At 40.9% G+C, this 20,526-nt stretch overlaps 1 protein-coding gene across 2 annotated transcripts in view; it reads right to left on the bottom strand.

The window, feature by feature from the left end:
- Positions 1-4,285: 4,285 nt before the first annotated feature.
- Positions 4,286-20,526, bottom strand: part of zc3h3 (zinc finger CCCH-type containing 3) — a 71,557-nt gene continuing 55,316 nt past the window's right edge. For both annotated transcript variants that reach the window (XM_084909914.1, XM_084909915.1), the window contains exons 10-12: positions 14,086-14,249; positions 13,829-13,986; positions 4,286-4,533 (exon numbers count right to left, since the gene is read on the bottom strand). In XM_084909914.1, coding sequence (XP_084766040.1) covers positions 4,502-4,533; positions 13,829-13,986; positions 14,086-14,249 — 354 coding nt within the window. In that variant the 3' untranslated portion in view covers positions 4,286-4,501. The remainder of the gene's footprint in view (positions 4,534-13,828; positions 13,987-14,085; positions 14,250-20,526) is intronic.

The following is a 20,526-nucleotide window of genomic DNA, read 5'->3' as shown; positions in this document are numbered from 1 at the left end:
AAAAATGAATGCCTAACCCTGACCCTTCCCCTAAACCATAACCTAATTGTAACCCTGACACTAAAACCACATGTTGAGTCTCAAAAATGCCTTCAAACTCGTGGGGACTGGGATTTTGGTCCCCGCAAGGGCTGTTTGTCCCCACAAGTATAGTAAACTACCAATTTTTGGTCCCCATGAAGATGTTAATACCCGTCCACACACACACACACACACACACACAGTCAACCAGAGTGTAACAGTATGGTAGGCAGTAAAGTAAAAGTCAGCAACTCACAATATGCTTTTTTAAATATGAGATATTTCTGCATTTTGTGTTAGAGAATTTGAACTGGCTCAAGAGGTACATGGTCTTTAATAGTTTTGATTCAATTACAGTAAGACTTTAAATTAGATTGTCAGAATTATAATACTGTTGGCTCAACAATGACATGCTTTCACATTTAGAGTCGTGGTAAGAAGTTTACGCACATTTATCATGGGCATGAATATCATGGTAATTTGGGGTTTATAATGATTCCCTTAAACCTTTTCCATGGCTGAATGAGCTTCAATGACCTTAAAAACAAGTATTGGGTGTACAAGTTTCAACTTTTATTTTAAAAGGCTTCAAAATATATATACTACCAATTACATTTTTTAATAAGTGGTGTTGAAGGTTTTATAATTAATTTTAAGTTGAAAAGGCCAACGCCCGATAACTTGTCATTAGTGATCAGGACTGACCAATATTTAAAACAATAGGCAAGCCCAAAGAACTCCATGAAGATTTAAAAAGGTAGATTTACACGAGCTGGAATGGTCTAGAGCCATTTCTAATTAACTGCTGATTCCAAGATCATCAGTTCAGACAATTCCAAATTAAGTACAAGTTATTTTGATGTGTCACCACTTTGACAAGCACTGTAAGAAGAACCAAACTCTCACCCTGAGATGAGAGGAAATGTTCAGGAACAACCCAGGAACCATCAATGCTGAAGCCTGTTAGGGAGCCAACCAACAAAGAAGGCCACTGTTCCAAAACTGACAAAAAAAGTTTGACTTAAATTTCAATTCAGTTTTATTTATATAGCACCAAATCACAGCAACAGTTGTCTCAAGGTGCCTTATATTGTAAGGTAAAGACCCTAGAGTAATTCACAGAAATGGGGAACTATGTAGAAAAATGGCTGCAATTCCTAAACAGTTAAGCAGGTGGATGTCCCTCCCTGAGCCTGGTTTTGCCAGAGGTTTCTTCCTGTTAAAAGGAAGTTTTTCTTTCCCACTGTCGCCAAGTGCTTGCTCATAGAGGGGTCACCTGTTGGAGTTTTGTTACAATCTAAAGCACCTTGAGGCAGCTATCGTTGTCAATTACTATAGCACTATATATATAAAATTGTATGTAATTGTTATTAGATTTATTCATGATTCACAATTTAAAACAATCCTTACTTACTGTATTCATCCTCTGAAACAAGTTGCTTCAGCTCATATCTCTGTAAGTCAGCTTTCTTCTGATTGGTTGTATCTCATAAAGAAATGGTCTGAACAACATGTAGGTGTGGCTACTGCGCTTACAGAGTTGTGTACCTGGGATAAACATAATAGGGTATCTGGTCTCAGTGACCTCATAATAGCTACTTTGAGTCAGGTGTTTCAAATAAAGATGGAAATACAGACTCTTGTTATTTTTCCTTAGTAGTGGGTCTCCAGCAAAGATCACCCAGGAGCTCAGAGTGAAATCTGGACAGAGATAAAAAAAGAACCCAGAAAAACACCAGCAGAAATCTCTGTAACTTTCTAAAATCTGGTTAGAAAAAATAGGTTGAAGGTTGTTTCAGTGTCAGAGGGAACTATTAACACTTAAACATGAAAACACACGTGGACCTCGAGTTAATAATTTATTGCCATATTTAGAAAACCTGACTAAATAGGTTTAGTCAGGTTTAGTATAATTATTATACTTATATAATTATACTTTAGAGTGTGCCTAACTGTGTGTTAGGGAGCATCCTATACTACATTAGAGTAGTGCTTGTGTTACACAATGTCAGTGCTGAGGCTTCGGACTGTAGGTGGGGTGATTTCAACATTACAGGAATATTCTGAGTATGGTTAACATGGAGATTAACTGTGTTACCTTTTTAAAGTAACTGAGGTGATGGTGTACCTTTAAAAACCAAATAAATACATAAAAATTATTTTCAACAGCTCTTTGGCAAGAGGAACATATGTGTGACAAAACAGAAGTGCAAGATAAGATTACACTGGACAAGTGTAATATCTTAGCTCTATACAGTGTGTGAGAGATTGTGTGTTGTACGGAGGGTGAGCTAGAAGTTTGGGCCATATTGACATGATAGCATTACACAGTTCCTGCAGATTTGTTGGCTGCACATCTACGATGCTGACATAGTCCTGAGTCTTTCATCCAGTGTTTTAACATTTGTATCCTATTCATTTATTTATTTTTAATCTTTAGTTCTGGTTCCATTTATTTTCTGGCTGCTATTTAAATTTTAAGTATTCATTTGTATTTACTTCTTTGAGTTTAATCCATCTTCTCCATTGTATTTTCTTTTATGCATCTTTGCGTTTCCTTTTTAGTTGCTTACTGTTTTATTTTGAAAGGCATGCGTCTTTGGTGCTTTGTAATTAGTTTTACTTCTTGTGTATATATTGTCCAAGTCTGCCCTTGTCCTTCTTTGCGTTGTCCACATTGCTGTGTGTCTCCCTTGCTCTGCTTTCCCTGAGTTTCCAATGCATTTTCTGGATGTTTGGATTCCTTGATGTGGTGCCCGGTTATCGTCTGGATTTTGGACTTTGGGATTTTCTGGAGCAAGAAGCATTAAAGCTTGTTTGAAGTGTATTCCTGTCTCAAGAGTCCTGCATTAGGGTCCATAAAGCTTTTCCTCCACACGGTGTTTCATGACAGATGTGAAGCAGTAATACCGCAACAAGATGTTCTACTTTCTTCCCCTTTCTGATGCTTCATTCGAACTTAAACAGGTCCATTCCTACAAGCCTAAATGCAGTGAGTCAGCCATGTGATTGGCTGATTAGAGATGAGGTAGAATAGGTTTACCTAACAAAGTGGTCTATAAGAGTGTGCATGTATACTTCAGTCAAGACCACTGTAGTCAAAAGATCATTTGAAATGGAAATATTATATATTTGGCAGCTCAGCGCATACATTGAATTTAAATGTAGGAAAAGGAGCAGCGTGACCCCAGCACAGAACATAGGAGCTGTCAGTGACATCAGATATGACATCTCTGTGGAGAGCATCCTCACACAGAACATCACATCCTGGTTTGGGAACAGCTGTGTTAAGGACCAAACCGCTCTTCAGAGAGTGATCCGTACAGCAGAACGCTGCTGCAGGATTGCTCTCCCCCTGCTTCAGGACACCTACACCAGGAGATGCCGAACTAGAGCAGCGCAGATACTGAAGGACTCGTCCCATCCTGGCAACAAACTGTTCCAACTTCTGCAATCCGGTAAAAGGTCCCGCATCATGGAGCCCCCCCCCTCCATTACACACACACACACACACCCTCTCACATCATCCATAACTGACTGAGACAGGACTGTCTTCTAGACACTAAACCCACTGGCACAATGTACATTTCAAATTCCTTTAATTTTAAACATGTTCATATTGTCTATTTTGTAAAATGGATTGTCTATTGTTATTTAATTCACAATGCTGCATACATGCTACTACTGCACATTCACCTAATGTATATATTATATATAATGTCCCCCCCCGCTTTTGCACAAGTCGAGGAGCGTGTCAGGTTACATTTCACTGTGTGTTTTACTTGTATAACTATGCACGGGACGAATAAAGAACCTTGAACCTTGATAAGTCAGGTACGGCATGAAAGGAGGAGCTGGGGTGGAGATGAGCTGCAAAGTGTCTTGCAGATGTGCAGCCACTGTAGGAGCTGAGCATGACTTTATTTACTGTGTGTATGGATGCTCAGCCTCTTTGAGAAAGTGTCTTTTCTGCTTTATGTGTTAAAGCTGTAGTGGCTAGGAGCCAAACACAGGCGCACACAATGTGGCGAAGGTGTGCTTATGTTTCTCATCTCCAGAATTTAAACCGTTTTTGTTGCCACCACCTGCCAAGCTCCCACAAACCCTCTAGGGTCATTTCACAACACCACAACTCCAAATCAATTCAGTTTTATTTCTGTCTTGTCAATTCACAACAACAGTCATCCCAAAGTGCTTTAGATTGTAAGGTAAAGATCCGGATTCAGATTAAAAAACTAACCAAAAAACCATCTGACAACACACATTCAGAGTTAATACTTTATTTCTTTACAAAACTGGCATTGTAAACATCTAACTGATATGCAAAACGTGTTCATAGACAAAAAGCATAAAACTTTCAGGCCCTGAGTGAACTCACTCAAGATGGATACATGTGCCAGGACAAACCTGAGCTCAGAACTCACATAACACTAAACCTGATAAAATCCTTTCGTGTCCAGTCCCACTGGTTTCTGTGATCTTACAGACGAGGCTTGATCTGCAGTTTTTTCTCTGTGGAAGAAAAAAAAAAAACACCCTGAAGATTAGGAGGAAAAAAAGAGAGTATTTGCAAAAATTAAATGACAAAAAGGTCCAGTTAGAAAATGACAAATTGTGTGTTTGCTCATGTGCAACTGACTCTGTTGAATCCTGCTCAAACATTGAGTGATGACATCTCAGTTGATGAGCAAATGAGGAAGAAGATAGGAACAGTACAACAGCGATGAATGAAGGTAGGTGGGAATATGTGTGTGTGTGTGTGTGTGTGTAGCCTGGCAGTGATACATTGCATCTGAGCTAATTTATGCAAAGTGAAGAGGAACTTGTTTGGCTCAGTTCCACCTTTAATGAGGCTCTGGGCGGTGCAGTGTGTTAGTGAGAGACCAGTGTGTCATTAGTATTACTTAAGAGCACAAACCAACTGGACAGCGGGGGTGGACGGATGAGCCAGTGATGGTCTGTGTGTGTGTGTTTTCCTGGCACCCACAGGACAAAGCTCTAGTCTAAAATGTTCTTCATAGCGCAAAACAAAACAGCACCTTCTTTGATTTCTAGTTTCCAGGTGTTTCTGAGTCGCTTCAAACTACAATTCTATATGTTTCTTACAATGTGAGGGAACTCTGCAAGGAGAAACTTCCAGCTGATAACACTTCTTTCCATACTCACCGAAGTCCTTCGAAAATCATGTCTTGACAGCCATCTTAAAACATCTTACACCATCATTTTGATTCACCTAAACTACCTTTATTGTAACTAATCACCGGGAAATATAAACCGCTTGTATATGAAGGCAGTAATCAAAAAGTTTTCAAAAGCCCCTTTAAAAACAAAACCTTTACATAACTTACAATCTTCAGTTCATACTAAACTGCCTGAGCACTTTGTCGTTGTGACTTCTTTACTTATTTTGAGATCTTAAAATTGCAGCCATGCTGAAACCTGTCAGTGTCTACTGCAAGATTATTATTAAAAAATATTTGGACTGGGACTATGTATTACTGGATAGGGTGAGAGGTCAAGATGACCCAGGTCAGTCAAAGGTGCTGCTTGATTCCAAGTAAGATGAGGCTGTGGCCTTTCTGTGTGGCAACTGTATGTTATTTGAGGGGCTGTCACAGGGCAAGACGCAGGGTACACCTTGGACAGGTAATTCACACTCAAATCTGGGGTGAAATTAGAACTGCCAGGTAACCTAAGATGCATGTCTGTGGACTGTGGGAGAAAGTCAGAGTACACAGACATGTTAGTGTACTCTGACTTTGTTAGTCCAAGGTATACACCCTGCATCTTGCACTATGACAACCCCCTCCCCTCTGTAATCCTATATTATTTAAAAAAATGGATGGATAGTTATGAGAAACAGACTCTCTCAGGTGAAAAACACCAGCTTTATGAATATGCAGCAGGAATACAGGGAGTGCAGAATTATTAGGCAAGTTGTATTTTTGAGGAATAATTTTATTATTGAACAACAACCATGTTCTCAATGAACCCAAAAACTCATTAATATCAAAGCTGAATGTTTTTGGAAGTAGTTTTTAGTTTGTTTTTAGTTTTAGCTATTTTAGGGGGATATCTGTGTGTGCAGGTGACTATTACTGTGCATAATTATTAGGCAACTTAACAAAAAACAAATATATACCCATTTCAATTATTTATTTTTACCAGTAAAACCAATATAACATCTCCACATTCACAAATATACATTTCTGACATTCAAAGACAAAACAAAAACAAATCAGCGACCAATATAGCCACCTTTCTTTGCAAGGACACTCAAAAGCCTGCCATCCATGGATTCTGTCAGTGTTTTGATCTGTTCACCATCAACATTGCGTGCAGCAGCAACCACAGCCTCCCAGACACTGTTCAGAGAGGTGTACTGTTTTCCCTCCTTGTAAATCTCACATTTGATGATGGACCACAGGTTCTCAATGGGGTTCAGATCAGGTGAACAAGGAGGCCATGTCATTAGTTTTTCTTCTTTTATACCCTTTCTTGCCAGCCACGCTGTGGAGTACTTGGACGCGTGTGATGGAGCATTGTCCTGCATGAAAATCATGTTTTTCTTGAAGGATGCAGACTTCTTCCTGTACCACTGCTTGAAGAAGGTGTCTTCCAGAAACTGGCAGTAGGACTGGGAGTTGAGCTTGACTCCATCCTCAACCCGAAAAGGCCCCACAAGCTCATCTTTGATGATACCAGCCCAAACCAGTACTCCACCTCCACCTTGCTGGCGTCTGAGTTGGACTGGAGCTCTCTGCCCTTTACCAATCCAGCCACGGGCCCATCCATCTGGCCCATCAAGACTCACTCTCATTTCATCAGTCCATAAAACCTTAGAAAAATCAGTCTTGAGATATTTCTTGGCCCAGTCTTGACGTTTCAGCTTGTGTGTCTTGTTCAGTGGTGGTCGTCTTTCAGCCTTTCTTACCTTGGCCATGTCTCTGAGTATTGCACACCTTGTGCTTTTGGGCACTCCAGTGATGTTGCAGCTCTGAAATATGGCCAAACTGGTGGTAAGTGGCATCTTGGCAGCTGCACGCTTAACTTTTCTCAGTTCATGGGCAGTTATTTTGCGCCTTGGTTTTTCCACACGCTTCTTGCGACCCTGTTGACTATTTTGAATGAAACGCTTGATTGTTCGATGATCACGCTTCAGAAGCTTTACAATTTTGAGACTGCTGCATCCCTCTGCAAGATATCTCACTATTTTTGACTTTTCTGAGCCTGTCAAGTCCTTCTTTTGACCCATTTTGCCAAAGGAAAGGAAGTTGCCTAATAATTATGCACACCTGATATAGGGTGTTGATGTCATTAGACCACACCCCTTCTCATTACAGAGATGCACATCACCTAATATGCTTAATTGGTAGTAGGCTTTCGAGCTTATACAGCTTGGAGTAAGACAACATGCATGAAGAGGTTGATGTGGACAAAATACTCATTTGCCTAATAATTCTGCACTCCCTGTAGGAACAAGCTGCTGTGAAAGTTACTGACATAAGTTGACATGTCATTAGAATCCCAAAAAGCAGGATTCTTCTCCTTTTATTGGCCCTTTAGTCAATGAAATGATGAACAGCTAATCAAAACTGGCAGCAAGAGCAGTCTGAGACGGCGTACCTGTGCCAAGGCTGAAAATGGTCTCCACATTATGCATGAATTGGGTTGCTTGATTATATTTGATAAAAGGAGTATGCAGTACCTTTCTTAGGCTTTCTTAAACGACTTACTGACGGAAACATCATTTTGTCATCATACATTCAAAAAATAAGAGTTAAAAAAATCAAGACATACATTTCTAAACATACTGGACTAAGTAAAGTCTTCATGTGGCACACAGACTTTACATATTTTTTCCACAGTTTGCTTAGCTAACTTTTTAGCAGTTTTTTCGCACTGTGAAAGTGACAAAAAAGTTTTTCATGCCTTCAGTGAGAATAGCTGAGTTAGAATTGCAGTGAGTGATATTAAAATTATATACAGTAGAAAAATGGTGGTTTTCTACTGTTTAGTAGAAAACTGCCTTATTGATATTAAGAGTCTTGACTGGTTCTGTATGACTTGAACTACTCTTTAGCATAGTGACTTTATCAAGGAGAAAATGTCATTTTTAAATGGATACTTAGAGCAAGGGGACTATCCAACTGTCCAATTCAAATTTCAGTCATTTTTGCCGTCACTCTTAATTATCCATTGCCTTTTACTTGTTTAAATCATCAGACAAAATTAGTGAAATCATAACACAAACTGTGTGAAAAGATAGATTTGTGGAATGTGTGGTCAAACAGGTTGAACACAGATGTTAGATGCAAACAAATGCTGCACTGGAAGTGACAACCAGTTGGTGAGTATGTGTATGTTTAGCAGGCAGGGGCAGGTGGATGGGCGAAGCCTGGTGAAAGCAAGGGAGGGGGATGGGATGGCCTCTGTCCTAATCCGCTATCTTTCAAGTCTGTCAACAGAGAGCTCAGCTGTGCCATCCAGCCATAAACTGAAATATTATTACCTCTGTCCTCTGAGCATTATTACTCCTCCACTGAGCGTCACCAGACACACTCTAAAGCTCACCTCCTGATCATTATTATCTGTCTACAGCTCAGACAGACCACCGCTCCCCAGTCCCACGAATTAAGCAATGATGTATTCATGACAAAAAAGAACCTCCTACAAAGCATCTGTGGACAATACACCTCTGTGTCAGCACTTTTACACCAAATGAATCGCAGTTAGTCCTCTTAAGGAATATTCTATGACAGCTTACCTTTTGCCATGACTGCTAATTTAAACATTCTACCACATTTGGAGATATGAAGTAAGTAACAAGGACTCTCAGAATGTACGGTTGTAAAAAAATCTAGAAGTACCAGATTATCTTGCAAAGTGGAAAAACGTTGATCCCCACAACATTGAATGAAACATTATTGTGTGCACATCACTGTAGCAGAACATGACTGGACAACTATTAATAAAAGACAATTCAGGACACCAGTGTGTAGAAGCTTTGAGTTCAGATAGTTCATAAAGATGGGTTCAGAAGTATTTGGACGATGGCACATTTTGCAGTTTTGCCTCTGTACACCACCTTTTTTTTCAAACGATATGTGATTGAACTTTGTTTGCCTGCGGGACTCCAGAAGCAACTAATAGGTACTGGTAGGATAAGGGGCTGCTGCTCTGGAAGTACCTTAAGCAAAAACTTGGGTGTGGGAGGAGTTCAGCGAGACTTTCAATGGAACGAGGCTTTCGATTGACCTCAAAGTGATTCTGGCAAACTGTCAGACGAGTCAGGAGTGAAAAGCAGCAGTCTAATCACACTGTATACAGTGGGGTTGGGATGTTGCTGACTTCAACTGAAGGTATATGAGATTTGCCCTCAATTCCTTAAGACTCTGGATGTTGTGAGGCTGTCTTGTATGACACGTCTCTGCAACATTGCATACAAATCTAGGGCGGTGCCTCTGGATTAGCAGATCTGAATGGTGGCTTCCCTGTTCAAGAGGACAGTCCAGCCTTTAGTTGAACCTCAGATTTAGGAGGAACAATGAGGTTTTTTTTGTCCTGGTCGCAGAACATTGGACAAGCTCTTTATTAGGGATGGGTACCGGAATCCGGTGCCAACACATAAACGGTAGTAACCAGACCGAAAAGCAGCGCACATTTCGGTGCTTTATTTCGGTGCTTTTTTTTCCTGAGCTGTGATACACTTTAGATTCTAGCCAATCATTTTATGTTTCCGAGGATAGTAGGAGGGTCCAGGTACGTACGTTCTTTTAGAGCAGAGCTACAGATTAAAAACGCCCAAGGCGAAGCGGTCAAAAGTCTGGCTGTACTTCACAGCAAAAGATGCAAACTCAGCAGCCTGCAACAAGTGCTTTAAGGTGATACTGTGCAAAGGAGGTAACACCTCAAATCCGATGAAACACCTGGCGACGCATAGCGTTTTTTTTTAAAAGCCGAGAAACGCACCGTATTTGATAGCTTGCTGCGAGACCTCACAGCGAGCACATCTACTGCGGGTGGGTTGCCTGTTATCGGACCCGGAGTTAGCAACATCCTCCAAGAACCCGAAGAGTAGAGTCCTGGCCCGTAGCCCTGCCAGTGAAGCAGAAATGATGACGGATGATGATGGCAGCAGCAGCCGTTCTTCTCTGCGTGAGTAGCTTAATGTTGTTCGTGTGTAATTCACGTTGAGTACACTAACCACGTTATTACATTAATGCATGTAAGGTGAACTAGCAAACACCGTCGTAGTTACATGCGGCTGTCTTCTTGTTTGATGTCAGATGCTCCCTTCACCCTGGCCAAAAAGGCTAAAATGACCAAAGAAGTGGGAAACAGTTAAACATGAGAGGTTTTTGGACAAAGTTTGTGTTTTTTCCATTGTTTAAGCACTGCTTCCAGCCAAGAGTGATACCATATATGCCCCATAGCTGCAGAAAAGGCTAACATTGTTATCTTTTTACAAAAAAAACAGATGAACATGAGAGGTTTTTGGACCAATTTTGTGTTCTCCATTCTTTAAGCACCGGTTTGAGCACCGTTTAAGCACCGGCACCGTTTCAAAAGTACCGGTTTGGCACCGGTATCGGATAAAACCTAAACGATACCCATCCCTACTCTTTATCCTTGTGAGGAGACTTTGTCTACATATATCTTACTGACTTGGACATCGCAGTATCCAGTGGAGGCACTTCGGCAGTATGGTGTATCTGGCTTGTTATAAAGCACCATTTGGCCCCTGTACAGCCGCAGTGAGAGTTTGGTCCGTGTTGCTGGCATTAAGTCAGACTAATTTCCAGTGGGTTTTGGACTCCGTTAAGGCTGCCCCTTTTCATTGAATCTGTTCATAATTTTTAACTGGCAGAATATCTAGGAATAGCAGGGCTCTAGAATGTGACCAATTTGGTCGCAAATTCAACCAAATTTTTCAATGGTGCGACTAACAAAAATTCTAGGTTGCACCGGTGCAACCAACAACTGTTCGAGTCTCCGTGTGGTCAACAACATACACACATTATGCCTCTATCGTGGTCTAAACCAATCAGAGATAGTCAGCGGCGGGACCTCTCTGATTGGCCGTGGTCCAGATATTTCTGTAGTCCTTTGTGTGTACGTTCGAAAGTGCAGGTGGATAGAGGGAGGTGAGTAGCTTGAATAAAGCGATATCAATTCATTAAATCCTGAATCAACTTTTAAATATAAATGTATTTTGCCAGAAACGCTCACAAAACTATTTCAACAACCACCAAACAGCAAATGAGAGCAGGTAAGCAGATTCTGCACAAAGACGTAAACACAGAGCGCGGACCCGACGCATCAGAATCAGCTTTCTCTTTCTCGGCTTTCTCACCCGGTGGCACGTACACGCTCTTGGGGCTGGAAGCCGACAGCTCACTGATTCTGATGTGTCGGCGGGTCCGCGCTTTGCGTTTACATCTTTTTTGCGCTGATTCTGAGCTGCAGGTTTTGTCTCTCTCCAACCAAAATTCACTGAAACAGCAGCAAAAGAAGATCCAAACTGTGCTTCACATTTGATAAATGTCGTCATTAATTCCCTCTGACTTCTGCTGTTTTGCTTCCACCATGAAGCAAAACAGCATTATTCATTCGCTTATTACACACCAGTCTACCGTTGTTTACAGCGCTGTCGGCCGCCGTCTATATATATATTTTTTTAGAACTCAAATAACCTCGTGCAAGAGAGCCTAATTTCTGCTGTTCAATACTGAAGAAATTTATACTTTTTAAAATTATGCAAAATTGCAGAATATTTTTAAGGTTATCTGCTATAAAAAGCCAGGCCAGGAAAATCTGATTCATGTTTTTCTGTTTTATCCTCAGTTACTTTGACACAAAGGCATCTGCTGTGATGCTCACACCTCTGATGAAGTCTCACAGTGTCAGTACTGATAGATGATCAGAAATATAATACTTATGACTGTCTGAGACAAAATTGAATCGAATCACCAAACAGGTCGTAACAGGAGGCCGATGTGATGATTAAGTTTAACATTGCCTACAATATTGCCAAAGAATGCCAAAACACTTTAAGCACAAGCACTTTTTCAGTAACTTATCTTTCTTGTAGAACTGTGCTCCAAATAAAGAACTTTGTGTTGACAAGATTGTTAGTTAATCATTTACAAATCAATATTGTCTGTATGGACAGCAGTTTCCCCCCCAAAAAAGTGCACATGTAAAACTGCGGTGTTAAGTGATGCGGGTTAAAAATTTGGGTGCGCCTAACTTTTGTACTGGTGCGCCAGTGCAAATGTGGCAAAAGGTTAGTCTAGAGCCCTGCATAGCCAGGTGGTAGACTTTACCCCTGATGGCCTTTGCTTTTTATAGTTGATATGGTTCTTTGTAACCCAAATAATTTTCTTGGGGATTAATAAAATATGCTGATTCTGATTAGCTTCATGAGGTGGTGACCTCCAGCTTGCACTACAGCAGTTTAACGCTGAGTGGCGGGAATGACAATAAGCACCTCCAAGACCAAGACTGTGGTTCTTAGTCAGAAAAGGCTTGAGTGCCCTCTTTGAATCCAGCACAGGTTTTTTACTGTAAGTGGAGGAACTTATGTATCTCCAGGTCTTCTTCGTGAGTGAGGGAGTGAAGCAGGAGATTAAAAGATCGGGGTTTTCTTAATTATAGGAATATACAGTGATAATCTACTTTATTTGTCTCCCATTCTTATTCAGGCCAGATTTCCAAGGGTCAGTACATTACTTGTTTTTATGATTGTACCACATTGTTGATTTAGCCACTCCCAAAGTTTGGCTCTCTCTTTGATATGGTTATTCTGGTTTTCCAGTGTAGTGAACTGCCTCCCTCACATCTAAATCTATATGTGCTTGATATTGGAAGCTCCAGTGAAAAGTGACCAAAACAAATGCAACACTTGGAATAAATTCCAGATATTTAATCTGCTCAGTTTGCCACGAGATAATGACAGAATAGGACTCCATGAAACTGTTTGTCCATCAGTTATTCAGTTACAATTGAACCTCTGAAACTAGGGACTGCAATTCAACTGCATCTTAATTATTTGACGAAAAACAATCAAGGTGGTATGCAGAGACAAAATTCCAAAAATTGCATCCAACTGTCCAAAAAAAAAATGACTTAAGTGCTTACTGAGACTTATGCACCTTTACTCATCAATTTATAGTGCAAAATCTTTGCTACTGTATAAAAAGCAAAAAAGCAAAAATAATGCAGCAATGACTGCATTATTAGAGCCAGAAGGTTATTCTTGTCCCTTCTGGCTCCTCAATAATCATCAGTCAGACTGTATGCGTTTCTCTACCAAACCTCTTAATGTTTGAATTCAGGTGTTCATTGGATTGAGTCCCATTGCCACAGGTGTATAAAATCAAGCACCTAGCCACGCAGTCTGCCCTTACAAACATTTTTGAAAGAACAGGTTGTTCTGATACTGTAATAGGATGCCACCATTGCAACAAGTCAGGTCATGACATATCTTCTCTCCAAGATATCTCACGATCAGCTGTAAGCAGTTTAATTGTGAAGTGTTAATGAACCACAGGAAGTCTAACACTACGTAAAGTTACAGAGCGGGGTTTCAGAGTGCTGAGTTGTAAAAGTCACTGACTCTCTGCTGATTTAATAACTACAAACGACAAAAACTGAACTGAGGGATTCGTGACATCTGTTTCTTTGGCTGAGCAGCTCCTGTAGTTGTAATATGAAGGTGACCCAGTATTTTTTGTCCATACAGTGCACTATGTTAACTTATGTGACCATTGCTCTCTCTGGGTTTTGTTGTTGATGCTTATACCTTTGACTTGCACTGCATCAGTAGGAAGCGTGTCTGGTGCATCTGCCTCCTCTGGAGAGCTGGAGAGGGAGATAAATGAGGGCAGCACCAACGAACCTGTGGAGGGCATCCCCAGTGATGCTTGAGAATCCTGTGGCATCACAACAGACAGATGGGATCTGACAGAAGGGGGGGGGGCAGCAAAACAAAACACAACATAATTAGTCACATGACCAAAGTTTTACAAGTCATGATAAAGGTCGATTTAAATTTTAGACCTCTTCAGAGGATCCTTGGTGCGTGCTTTCTTAGCTGGAGGGGTCACACTGTTGCTGGCGCGGCGTTTGACTCGCTGGCGGTGCTGCAACTTACAGCGTGAGCCATGTGGGCAGGAGCCCGTCTTAGAGAAGTCTGGACACACTAGAGTGTGTTTCTTCTTACACTGGTGATAATAAAACACACAATCAGGTTTGTAGTTTCACTGCAGACATGAAGAAAATGACAACTTGTGTCATCACAAATATGGTCAATATGAGTGGATTAATGTCTAACATCTATAAAACATGTGACCTAGTGTACCTTTATTTGTTTAAGTCTGTCTGTCCACATAAGAGACATGTTAAATATTCATATTATGCTGACTACTGTCATGCTTGTCACTACAGTCATCAATCTTGAGATTGTACTGCATAATGCAACCACTTATTTAAGGGGGTGTTTTTGTTTTGAGTTTGTCTGGGATGGGCCACATGTTCTAACTCCTCAGGTTCAAGTCTCTTAGAGAAACACTCTACACCCAAAACATCTCAAATCCAGGAACCACACACACCACTCAGTCCTCCCAAAGATCTGCTCCTATGTTACTGGTGCCAGAAACCACAGGGCCCCTCAAAGATTTCAGGCGTCAATGCCCAACAAGTCAGTTTGCTTTCTGGCAGCATGCGAGGGACTTGCACAATTTCAGGCAGGTGGCATAAATAAAGGGGCAGACTGGTATAGTTTAAGTATCAAAGACGTTCACTTATTGGAGGATGGTAATGAATTTCTGACCATAGTTTATTTTTCTTCCTGATGTGATACAAAATTTTTACTAATCTAGAACATTATGAAACTCGGTTTTGGCAGCTTGGAATATTAAACAACACTGTTCTGTATTTGTAGTGGTATTGAAGTTACTATCAGCACCAGTATAAAAACACAGTAAGAGATGACACTTTATTTGAGATGTAATTAAAGACTGCTTCATGAAGACCTGCACAGCATTTTAGTCATTTTAATGGCTCAATCTTAAGATCTGAGAGGAAACCGTAAAAGACAGAAATCCATTTCTGAGTAGTCAGCTGATTTCACATATACTGAATAGGCCTATGACAGGATTTTAAGTGGTAAAAGTGAGGCCCACCTCCTGATTAGGTGCTTTATATGACCCTCCTTTGTAAGTTACCTCTTTTAAAGAGACTATGTCTGTGCCACCCGTCTCTTTTTACATGCAAGCTGAGAAAGTGGGTCATTCTGGGGAGTAGTGTGCAAGAGAGAGCGATGCATGTTTGCAAGTGAGTGTGTATGACAGTGTAATACGGGTGTAAATTGGTAGCTTCATTCTCCACGAGATCCGATCCCTCCCACCTGTCAGAAAAGCTAATTATATTCACTCTGGGGTACAGGCTGCAGGGAGCGCGCGCGTGTGTGTATGTGCGCATCTGTGGAGGGATGACGAGTGCAGGACTGGGAAGCACACCAGAAATAGCGTGTACCAAGGTTTGGTGTGTCTGTGTGTGTGTAGGGGTGAGGGGTGAGGGATCTTGGGATTGATTTTCCAAGAACACTGTGGACTCTTGGTCAACTCTCTCTGGAGCCCAGTGGCCCTGACTTGCTGCCATCAGAGCTCCTCTCACCATCCTCACACTGATGTTCCTGCACCCCTTGGTGCCAGGACGGCCCAGGATCAGCTTGCTGTCAAATGTTTCCCTGGATCATCTCATAGGGCTGCGGTTTTGTCACATTTCTCTAAACAAATCAGGTCCTCTACTGAGGCCCATAATGACGATTCCCATTTGGTGCATGACGCCACCATGAAACCTAACAGGTCTCCTGTTATGATGTACCACAAGGCATCATTTTAATAGATTCAGCTCATTTTTACTGGTACTGAAACAATTCTGCAATCATAAAGAGATTCAAGTTATACTACTATAAAATACAAATCACTAGATTTTCAGACTTTGACAGATTTTGTTTTGCATTTTCACTTGACGTAAATTACCAAAATGGACGGAAACACTGGCAAGTCTTCACAAGCCTTGCAAAACCACAAACTTCTCTTACACTTCCACAGCTTTGTTTGCAGCGATGCTGTGCATTAAGCTGAGCATGCACCGAGCAGGTAAACTGCCTGACTAATCACAGACTTGCTTTAATGCTCTCCAAATTTAACAAGTCTCTGCTTTATAAAAACTTAAAGCAGATGATAGCTGCAAAAAGCACATTGTTATGCACTTTTTAAGCATACTATTTGTGTTTTTAAAAGACTTTATTAGTCCCAAAACAAATATAATTGTCACTATTTGGCAAACAGTTGGTTTATAAGAGACAAAAGTTACCTAACATATATAAACGTCATGTTTTCAGTTCAACATTGATATTGGATGACTCTTGTGACATCAAATTTGAGCAAATATTTTTCAGAAAGTTTGGTAGCGGATAAAGTGCTCAGTGCTGTTCTAACACTATTTAAAACGTAAATAAAAACAAAATGAAATGATTTGCATTTACAGAAAGAACAAATCTAATGTCAAAACTATAAATTGTATTTTTTTTTTTTTTAAATGTGCTCCATTTGTTTTAGATGCCAAAAAGAGGTTTGGAAAAAAAAGTTGAAACATGGACATATTTACTACTGCGCTGCATCTCCTCTTTTAAAGACTACAGTGTCTCAACATTTCAGAGCTTGCTTCATGATGTTTTTAATTTGGCAAGTTACTAAATGTTTTCAGTGGGTGACAGTTCAAAGCTTTGAACTGTTACCCACTAACCTGAATTACATTTGATATTGTCCTTTTAATAATTACACAGGGTGGCACAGCGGTTAGCACTGTTGCCTTACAATCAAAGGGTCCTGGGCAGGACAAGGGTCTCCCTGTGCCAGCGTGGATTCTCTCCAAGTACTCCGGTTTCCTCCGATAGTCTGAAGACATGCATGTTAGGTTGAATGGTGATTCTAAATTGGCTGTAGGTGTGAGTGTGAATGCTTGTCTGTCTCTAGGCCTGCCACAGACTAGTGACCTCTCAAGGATGTACCCTGCTTCTTGCCCTGTGACAGCTGGGATGGCTCCAGCACCACTGCGACTGCAGTGAATAAGAGGGAGAAAATAGACGGATGGACAGATAATAATTATACAATAACCAGTTGTGCAAAGGGATAACTGGTTTTCTTTTGTTTTCCCTTTGCTCGCATGTTTTTTTAAAAATGTGTTGCTGGTCTCATATTTGAAATATATTATATTTTTCAAAAATAATTCAATTTTTTATCAAATTGATGTATTTTTTTTTTTCATCAGTTTAAATTAAAAACAGGACTTTAATGATTTTTGGATTATAGCATTGTGTTGTGATTTACATTTTACACTGCCTTCTAACTTTCTTTCATATTGCTTATATAAAACAATTTGGAAGAAAGCTAGGATCAGTCCTGACAACTGACAGACAGCTATGCAGAGACGGGAAACTCTGCACATCTAAATACACAATGTATGTGATAAAAGGATCATGTCTCTGTCACATACATCAACTTCTCCCAGCATGTGCTCGCAACCCTATTATCAAAGTTCTTAAAACTGCCACGTATCTATCAATTAAGAAAGAGGACAGAGTCCTCAGGACTAGGCTGTGTTAAAACTGAAGAGTTAAAACAGGGAGGTAGTTGTATTGAAACAAAGTGTCAGAGAAATGGACTGTAAAAGCTCACTCGTCTTTCCTGAAGCTCCATACATCCTCATTTTCATAAAAAGACAGTAAGAGCGAGAAAGAAAGAGAGCGAGAGTAAGAGACGAAATGGGAGAAAAGAGCTAAAGTGGACAGAACATCTTTATCCCACACCAAGTTAACAATTTTCCACTTGATTTAAGGAATGCTGGGATGTCTCTGGGGCCTATTAGAGAGCTCTCTGCTGGGCCAAAACCAGGAAGAGTCAGCACATTTACCAAGAGACTGAAAGAAGGCGCAAAAGAAGCAAGAAAGAGAAGAAGGGAGGGAGGGTGGGAGATGGAAAAGACAGTAAAATGAAAAAAGAGGATATCATATGCATTTACAACTTGGGCATTAAGCCAACAATCGTTGAGAACAACTTACAGTGAATGGAAGAGAACAATAATTGAGCACAGGTTGACATATTACTAAGATTACAAACTGAAAAAGGGAGAAAAAGGAGGAATTTACCATGTCGCTACACTTCAGGCTGTGATCAGATCGACATTACTATCCTCCTAATTTATTTCAATAATGCAGTGAGAGTGCCGATGCAGAAGGCTTAGGCCAAAGAAAGAGCAAAGCGCTCCTGTTGCATCGAATTTTAGCAATAAGACGGGAACCTGGCTTCACTTGTTGGGCACAATTCTAAGTTCTTTTTGCCTGTGATTAGTTTATCGTTTATGTACAGCAAACATTCTTGATGCTCACTAATTTACAAAATGATCATTTAGATAGGAGGAAATAAAAGCTGCTCCGACATCTTTAGGAATATCTGGTCACTTGGTGTCAGGATTTGGCAAGGATGTGAAATTCAAGCGAGTCCTCCAAGACCAGAACTTATCTCCGTATAAACTATATAAACAGCACAACTGCATCAAGACAAACCTTTGAGTTTTGACTAACGAAAAACAAATGTTAAAGAAAAAATCAGGATATCACAGTACAAGAAAAAGTGGGTTGTTAAAGCTTGGAGCGTGGCCCAACTTCAAAGACCAACACAACATCGCCACTAGAAGCCCAAGACAGACAACGCACAGAGAGAGGCTGTGCTCTCTAAAGCAGCTGCATAGGGCCCAAATACACACACTAAACCAACTTTCTCTCAGGCCGTGCATCAAGGAGCTCAAACCGAAGTGTTGACCCTGGATATGCTTACCTCTATAAGATGGACTCAGTCAGGTTCTGTGTAGCAGATTAGTAACAAACCACATGTAGTCTTGCAGCAAACAACAAAAGAAAACTGAACCTCGAGCAGTTTTTGAGCAAAGTCTGTTTTGCAGTAGCCAAATAATGTTAGAGATTTTCACTGGGCTCTGTCCTGGCCCATACCCAGGTGTGCTGACACACAGCAAACTTCAAGATGTTTTATCATTGAACAGAGGAACTCTGTATCAACAATCTCACCCTGAACGATGAATTCAGAGAGGACAGACAGAACATGATCCTGACTGGTAACCAAAGTCAAATCATTTATGTTCGTTCATCTTCATGGGCTTGTTCCCTTAACTTTGTCATCATTTTCTACATTTTATATCTACTTTTTCTCTGTTTTCCTCTTTTTTTCCTATATTTATTTTTATTTTCACTTGAACAGACAAGGAAAGACTGAAGCTGAGAGCAAACCAATAGCGTATATACAGTTTTTCCCCCGCTGGTGGGAAGAAGGTGCATAAAAAAAGGCTCAATTCACTTTCGTTATCATGAGGCCAAACAGCAGCTCAGACAGCTCTCTGCAGCACACTGGCTCAGATGCTGTTTCAACCACCTGAAGCAGAGAAGAGCCTATGAAAGCCAACTATTTAGCCAATCTTCCAAAAACTATGGATGACTGGCCACGACCAACAATCACAGGTGACTGTGAGTTTCATTTGTTAAGAAACCTGGAAGAAGATAGACCTCATGAAGGAGCTACAGCCAACTAAAATTAAATTCGGGGAGTAAGATGCAGTGGAGAAATTTAGGAAAGCAGAGAAAGAGCTGCAAGGGGGGTGCACATGAGACAACACTGGGATGATACAGGATGGTAGTGGGTCTACGAGGAGAAGGATGAGGAAGGGGGAGGAGGATGGAGGATGGAGGACAGGAGCAGACTTAACCCCTGAGATGCTGAAGTGTCTGCCTGCCTGGCCCATAGTGCCATCCTCAGCAGTTTTCCCATCTATAATTACTGCCTGCTATCCATCATAGAGCCGCCAGAGCATCGCAGCGCAGCGCTCTATAAACACACACACACGCATTCGGGCACAAACACACACAGGGGAAAAATCACAGACCTAAGCACTTCAGCTAATAGAATAAATATTAATATCCCTTTTGTTTTCTATATCCTCATTTCCCCATGCAATATTTAAATGAGGTCTGACAGTGTGAAAAAGCATCTGTTTCACACTCAAAAATAAGCACAACGAAGAGAAGGGAGCCGGAGATGGATGCAAAAACACAAGGGTGGGGTGGGAGGTGGTGGGGTGGGGGCAGGAGTGGAGGGTGTGTTTGAGGTTGACACGAGGGCAGCGAGTGCGTGTGGTGACTTAAGGATCGTGAGTTCTGTGGAAGTGGTTTTCTTACCCATCAGACCCTCAATGTGTCACTCAGACACTACAGTTATGCCATTATGGACCACCACCCCCTGCAGCTGTTCCTGCCTGTGTGTCAGTGTGTACATGTGCGTTTCTGTGTGTGTGTTTGGGGGGGTGGAACCACTTGTTTACCTAAGCCTTAAGTTCAGGGAAACTTTATACATGTTATACAATCCG

This window comes from Perissodus microlepis, chromosome 17 (assembly GCF_051167445.1).
Source record: "Perissodus microlepis isolate ML-2025 ecotype Zambia chromosome 17, ASM5116744v1, whole genome shotgun sequence".
In the NCBI taxonomy this organism is placed as follows: Eukaryota; Metazoa; Chordata; class Actinopteri; order Cichliformes; family Cichlidae; genus Perissodus; species Perissodus microlepis.
This window is presented reverse-complemented; position numbering and strand designations above follow the sequence as displayed.